The 7,128-nt window shown below is 45.0% G+C and overlaps 1 protein-coding gene across 1 annotated transcript; it reads right to left on the bottom strand.

Moving 5' to 3' along the window:
• Positions 1-1,918: 1,918 nt before the first annotated feature.
• LOC123121472 (transcription factor MYB20) lies at positions 1,919-3,369 on the bottom strand. The gene is made up of 2 exons (XM_044541465.1): positions 3,031-3,369; positions 1,919-2,862 (listed from the first exon to the last, which is right to left on the bottom strand). The coding sequence occupies exons 1-2, from the start codon at positions 3,161-3,163 to the stop codon at positions 2,150-2,152; spliced, it is 846 nt and encodes a 281-aa protein (XP_044397400.1). The 5' UTR covers positions 3,164-3,369; the 3' UTR covers positions 1,919-2,149.
• Between the last annotated feature and the right edge of the window lie 3,759 nt (positions 3,370-7,128).

Here is a 7,128-nt window from a genome sequence, read left to right as displayed (position 1 = left end):
TGAAGGTTCCCGCAAAAAAAAATACCCCTTGAAGGACTACTTAATTAGAGGACTGCTTATGATGATGATACACTAGCCCTAGTTGCCGATTAGCCTGTTTATTTTTCCTTTAAGTGTACCTCACTGTATTTTCTGTTCTATTTCACTTGTTCACGGTTGTGGGAGAGACTTGGTTTCGGCCGTGTACTCTTCTTCTATCTATTAATACACACGCATCCCTCTTGCATGGTTCCAAAAAAGATGATACAACAAGAGGACTTGGCTCCAAGCAGTGCAACTATATTAAAGGTTGTTGCATGTACTGAGTAAAAACGAACAGAACATTGCCAGAAAAACTTGGCATTGTTTCGGGTAATCAGATGAAAAATCCCACGGAACTACACGAGCAATCCTGTGGGAGTTTTGCTTCAGGACACCCCTTTAAAAGTTCGTGTTAATCTTAAAGTTACTTAAAAAGGCTACTACCATCTTAGCCTGCAGATCAAACATATTGAATAGATTAATTTGAATACAAAATATTATATTATCCTTTTTCGTTGAAGGGGTAGTACCTTCATTCAGTTTTATTGGGGCCTCCTTCGTATTTTGTGCCTAATTTTGACTGTAGATTCAACCAACTAGATATAAGTTGTACATCACAAAACTTGTATTGTTGGATTTATATTCGAAAGAGGTTTTTAATGACACTATTTTTGTGGTATATACCTTACTTTTTGGTAGTTAAGTCAACTGTCAAAGTCTGATTCCCCGCAAAAACAAAATGTCAAGGTTTGATCCAAAATACAAGGGGACTAATAAACCCAGACGGAGCTAGTACCTTCTAATCTCCACCTTTAATCTGCATCAAAATCTATGAACATTTCTGATGGCGGGAGGTATGTACCGAAGCAATGTGTGTCCCTGTGATAATAAAGTTTTGGAATCGTGGGGTTGAAGACGACACCACAAATTGTTGGAGGGATCTTACTGTCATCAAACGTAAACAACTAGCGAAGCAGCAAACATATAATATACTACACCCTCTGTTTCTAAATATAAGACGTTTTCAGTTCAATTTAAACTGTCAACGCGTCTTACATTTAGAAACATATATAGTACTTGTAAGTTGTGACCAAATTTCTGGAGAAGTGTGGACAAGGGAGGGGAAATGGTCACCTTATCTTGCTAACAAGTCAAGCCAAAGGAAGGGCAGAGAAAATCCTAGTACATTTTCCGTTAAATAGCTAGCTAGATCGCCTGCGCACCCAGCATTTCCTTGCGTTCCACCTCAATCAAAAAAGGGAAAAGCTACAGCGACACTTACACAGAGAAAGGCAGCACGAGAATATTATTACAAAGCAGCGTTGACTAGGACGTGCTAGTGCAGTCGTCTGAGTTCTTATTGGCACTTTCCAGAAAAAAGGAGGGTGGATTTGAGAAGACCTTTCTGCTCTGCTGATAGATCATGTAACTTCTCAATTTTTATTTTCGAGCAGCAGTTAATACTGTGAAATGGACGCAGAATGTTATTAATACCAGTACTAGCATTTTGTTACCCAGTCAAACTAACCATGCTCAAGATGTTGTGACCTCTGTGTGGGCGATAATAAAGTTATAATGGCTTTCATCAGCTTAGCAATGCTCTATGTCAAACCCGAAAAAGGGAGGAGAAATGCCCAACGTGTAACTAGGCGGAGTAAAGACAATATGAACCATAACAGAGAACGGTGTGCATAACCCAATCTTCTACTCCATTTCATTATACTGCATTTCATTTCAGAGTATATGTATATAAAACATCGTCATTTTCCTTCATTTCATTATCCAGATTCCTCTCATCTCACTTTGCATGCATGTGCGCATGCTGCATCCACGCATATGTCGTTGGAAGAGTTGAGGTATCAAATCTAGACTTGCCGAAGGGTCCAAGGATGAAAAATGAACGACAAATGAAAAAAAAATGAATTCAGGGTAGTTATGCATGTCTTCACTTATTTTCTTACTACCTCTCCCTCTAATTGTTCTAGTATGACCAACTAGGTGCACCGCCGATGAACTTTTACTGGGCAGTAATTAACACATAAGCACGCAATCGCATACGGCAAGGCAACTACTCATTCGTTATAATAAAGAATATGATACTGGGATCAACGACGACGAGCCGCTTCGTTCAAGCCCATGTCTCCTGGTGATCGAACAGGGAGATCCTCTGGTACGCGTTGAAGGCGTCCTCGAACTCCCATGCCGACGTCGGCCCGGTGACCACGTCGACGTCCAGCCCCATCATGAACATCGGCTCCACCGGCCACTCCATGATCTTCGGCAGCCAGTCGTCCTCGAAGCCGCCGCCGCTCGACGCCGCCGAGGCGGACGACGAGGACGAGGACGACTCGGCTGGTGACGAGGCCGTGCCGCAGCTGCTGTCGAGCGGCGCCGGTTCGACGACGTCGCATGGCAAGATGATGTTGTCCAGAAGTTGCATCATGGTCGGCACCTCGTCGGGGCAGAACATGTCCTCTTCGGCACCCGACTGACTTCCCGTGGCCGCCGCCGCCGGCACCTTCTGCTCCGGCGAGTCACCACCGGTAGGCCGCTGCGGCTGCTGATGGGTAGCAGCAGCAGCAGGCTGGAGGGGCTTGTGGGTGGCGGGGTCGATGCCCATCTTCCTCAGCTTCTTCTTGATGTGCGTGTTCCAATGGTTCTTGATCTCGTTGTCGGTCCGGCCGGGCAGGTGGGAGGCGATCTTGGACCACCTGTTTCCGAGCTGCTCGTGCAGGTCGATCACCGTCTTCTCCTCCTCGTCGGAGAGCAGCCCGCGCTTGAGGTCCGGCCGGAGGTAGTTGGTCCACCGCAGCCGGCAGCTCTTCCCGCACCGGAGCAACCCTATTCACACAAACACAAGTCGCAACACGTCAAAACACTGGTCAATCAAAGAAAGGTCGCCAGCTGTGGGTCGTGGCATGCATGCATGTAATTAGTCAAGCTAACCGGCCGGCTAGCCGGCCGGCGAAGTAGCTAGCTAGGCGCATGTGGAGGCAGTGAGTGACCCACCGGCGAGCTTGGGGACGGCTCTCCAGCAGCATTGGCCGTTGCTGAGGAGGAAGCTGACGAGCTTCTGGTCCTCCTCCGCCGTCCACGGGCCTTTCTTCAGCCCCACCTTGTCGCAGCACGGCTGCCTCCCCATTGCCACGAGCTTCGTTCGCTTCGCACACACAAAGATCACTTCACTCGCAAGGAAAAATCACCAAGCAACGTCGAGCCAACTAACCAAGCTCGTAGCAAACAGCTGCGAACTTTTTCTTTATATTTTTTTAGCTCTGTTTTGGTGGCACGGGTGCACAATAGCTAACTAGCAAATGGCGCTTTAGCTTTAGCTACATGGTGAGACGCCATTGCCACCTTCCTTTATAAAGGAGGGGGAGGGAGAAGAAGACAAAGGGGCCGGTGGCCATCAACTGATGACTAGCTAGAAGTAGAAAAAAAAAATAGAATCGCATTGCGGCTAGCGCGTGCGCGCGCGGAGGACGATGGACCTTGGACCAGTATTGGGGCTAGCCAAGGATGACATGTCGTGGCGCCGCGGAGGCTGGCGCGTGGGGCCCTGGCGTCGGCGTCACCACTTTTTTTTCAGGGAAAAAAAGCCGCGACGCCGACATTGCCGGGCTGCTGCTCATGGGTCCCTTTTGCTTCCGTTGCAAGTGCTGGCCTGCTAAGCTTTCAAGCTTTTATTTGGATCCTCGTTTGTTGCTCAATCAAGGGTTTTCAATGGTATTAATTTTGCGGCATGTAATGTGTCCATTCCATCGAGTCATTATCATTTGTTTAGCTTCTAAACATGCTAATTGTATTGGCTTCCGTTGTATCAAGGTCCTTCATTTTGTAGTTTTTTTTTTGAAAAAAATACCGGGCTAAATGGTAATCCCTCCGTTCCATGATTCTTGTCATGGCGTGGTTTTAGGTAAGGAGGGAGTGGCAGTTTGCAGCCACCTCAGACGCCGTAGATGTTTGGAGGGCGAGTGAGGGGAATGGCTAGGCCTAGGGTTTCTATGTGCCAACGCTGCTTTATGGTTAGGTTTTGGCCCGCCGCATGATGAAAAATGGTACAAGCTTCTTTTCTGGTCCATTGAAAGGCAATTTGAAATAGCGGCGCTAAGTTCCTCTGACTACTATGCAATTAAGCAAGTTAGCGGCCCTTTGACGGTCGTAGGTGCGATAGCGGTTGATATCACTTAGCTATAGCAAAATTTCATGAAAAATGCTATAGCACCAATTATATCCCATCATTTATTTTTCAAGATTTTTAAAATAATATGGTGGTTGCATTTTGTAGTTGCTATGATTTAATCACTAGCATGCTGGTAATTGGAAAGTCTACTAAGAAAATGCTTCCATGCAACTTCAAAAGGTAACAATAGATAAGGATACATGGAGTGAGAGATACAAGACAAGTATTTGCTGTAGAACTTCGGGTTTGCGACTTGGCTTAGATTTATATTATTATATATACTCCCTTTGTTGCTAAATATAAGATGTTTTAGCATTTTTCTGATTCACATGCATCTAGACCCGTTTTAATGTCTATCTTCACCCATTTCAATCCGTATGTAGTCTACATTGAAATTATCTAAAACATTTTATATTTAGGAACAGAGGGTGTATGTTACAATTTCATCTTACAAAGAATAAACAATTCTCATGTTCTAATTGATACTTCCATAATATATCCTATAAATTTTTAGATTAACGATCTCTGAAGTCCTAATTCAGACATGTGGCACAGATTTCCTGCACGAGACCTGTGGCTTTATGGTTGTCAAGTGTTGCGCTTTGTTTTCATGTTCAAATGATGTTTGTAAAAGTATGAAGTATGACGGTCTTAGCTCGACAAGTAGGGCGGTAGCACAATGTGATTTCGGTTTGGTGGTTCTCGCGAAACTAGATCTTTATCTTCAAGGTGCAAACTCTAGATCTAGTCACCGTTGCTTATAGATGGAAATGAGGGTGGTGGTGTGTGTATATAGGTCGTTCTCTAGTTGAATCATTGTCCATAGATTTCTCGGGCCCGCACTTTGGGGAGAAAACACACGGTTTGGCTTTAGAGGTTGGAACGGGCAATGGCGCCACATGCACATCATTTTGTTTTTGGAAGTGTTGCTTGTGGAGAACATTTTGAGACTTCTTATGTTCCCAAAGATGGTGGCTGATGTTGATGATTGCTACTCCATACTATTGAAAGGTTCTTGTGTCACTGTTTTTTTCTTCCTATTTTCTAACCTTAGTTCAAAACTGTGACACTTATTTTGGATCGGAGGGAGTAATAATTTGATTGTGTGCATCCTTTATGTCTTTTTGCCAGAATAATATCGTCCATCATTAAAAAATTACCGTGCTACTTATGTGGTGCCCAAGCCTAACTAACAATTCCCCTGCACTCTTGTTGCCAATTCCCCAAACTATACTGCCAAGTAACGAGATTCTAGTTAACAATTGACAACTCCCCCAAAGAGAGGGAGAGAGAGATCAGAGAGCGACAGAAATTAGAAGATCTCTAAGCTTACGGTTTGGAAACGACCAAAATTAACTAGGTAGAGTTGAACAACGCAACCATACTCGAACAAATATTTTATCAAGCCCGTGACCAATCCTACATTACGACCATTTCTCGATCTAATTAATTAGCAGCTTCATCCTCTTCAGCGGCGGAAACGCGGTTGTTGTGAACTTGACCTTTGAAGAGTTCAGTCCATATATTTCGCCAAAAAATAAAAGGTTGAGTCCATTTGTTACTTTAGAGATTCAGGTGTCACCTGCAAAGGGGATATTGCTAATTAACACGAGTAGGGTAGAAACAAATAAGCAGCAGCGGTCAATAATTCAGAGGTCTGTCCCCGCAAAAAAAAAAAATTCAGAGGTCTGCAGCCGCAGTCTTCTCGATCTTCTCCGGACCGCATTTTGGTAGGCTGGAGACCTTGACCGACGCCGATTGATGCCGCAGAAGAGCGTTGGGGGTTGACAATGGCGCTCGCTGCCAGCAGCGCAAATGAAGGTCTGAACAAAGAACAAGTTTCAGTCACAAGTGTGTTTTGCTGACATTCCGGACAGTACGCGTTGCACTTGCACTAGAGCCATAAACTAATGATCGTATATCCACTTCCCAGAGAGATGGTGGAGCGTTTTGTCAACAAAATACGGTGTTCGTAGCAAGACCGCGTTCTACGGAGAATCGATACGCGCTCTATCGAGTCTACGGACGATTAATCGATCGGTACGCGCCCGATCGAGCACGCTCCGGAGGTAACAATGACATTGATGTTTTTGATCAAAGAAGTTTAATTTGATATTCGGAAATTCTGACCATGTGTCAGGCAAGCATCCAACCAACGGTACAGCCAGTATATACAATGCCGAGCCAGGACTTCAGAATGATCAGTTTGTCCGTTGACTGACTTCACGAGCAAGACATGCATGCTTGCATCCGATTCTCTAGGTCAGTTGTGTGTACATTGGTCTACTCTACTCACCGGTCTTGTCCATTCTTCCCTCCCACAAGTATTTACTACATCAGTTTTGATTCAACTCATCAGTCTGAAGTCTCAACCCCGCGTGTAGAGCGCTTTCAGATGGGTACGTACGTAGAGCCTTCAGTTATAAGCTGGGGTGGTTCCGGTCAGAATATACGTATAGTAATCACAGTAGAATTAAGCACTATGCGTAATGTAAAGTGTTACTATTAGTCAGTGCACATGGTTTCTTTAACCTTACAATTAGCATGCACCAGTCCAAAGTCGCATGTTATTAGGACTTCCAAAAGGAATTTTTGCGGGCACACGTGGACAGTTGCAGTTGGTCATTCCAATTTAATCTGGTCATCTTCTGAATATCTCTACACCAACACCAATGGCACCATGCATGAATGAAACTTAAAAAAGATAAGTAACCAGGGTGTGGTTAGCACTTGTCTGTCATGACTCATGACTCATGAGGCTTGTGCAACCATGCATCTGGCTAGCTACTTCCACGTAAAGAAAGTGAGAACGCGATCGACGAGCAGCAGCAATGCGGGGTGGTCCAAAGATCGTGTCCCTGAACGAACCCAACAGCATGCATGCATGCATGCAAGAAGGCAACCCTTTGACTACCGCAGCACCA

This window comes from Triticum aestivum, chromosome 5D (assembly GCF_018294505.1).
Source record: "Triticum aestivum cultivar Chinese Spring chromosome 5D, IWGSC CS RefSeq v2.1, whole genome shotgun sequence".
NCBI classification, from domain to species: domain Eukaryota; kingdom Viridiplantae; phylum Streptophyta; class Magnoliopsida; order Poales; family Poaceae; genus Triticum; species Triticum aestivum.
This window is presented reverse-complemented; position numbering and strand designations above follow the sequence as displayed.

Coding starts and splice junctions, on each gene's coding strand:
- LOC123121472 (XM_044541465.1), bottom strand. CDS start 3,163: ATGGGGAGGCAGCCGTGCTGCGACAAGGTGGGGCTGAAGAAAGGCCCG. Junction 2,863..3,030: donor AGCCGTCCCCAAGCTCGCCG/GTGGGTCACTCA, acceptor TTGTGTGAATAG/GGTTGCTCCGGTGCGGGAAG.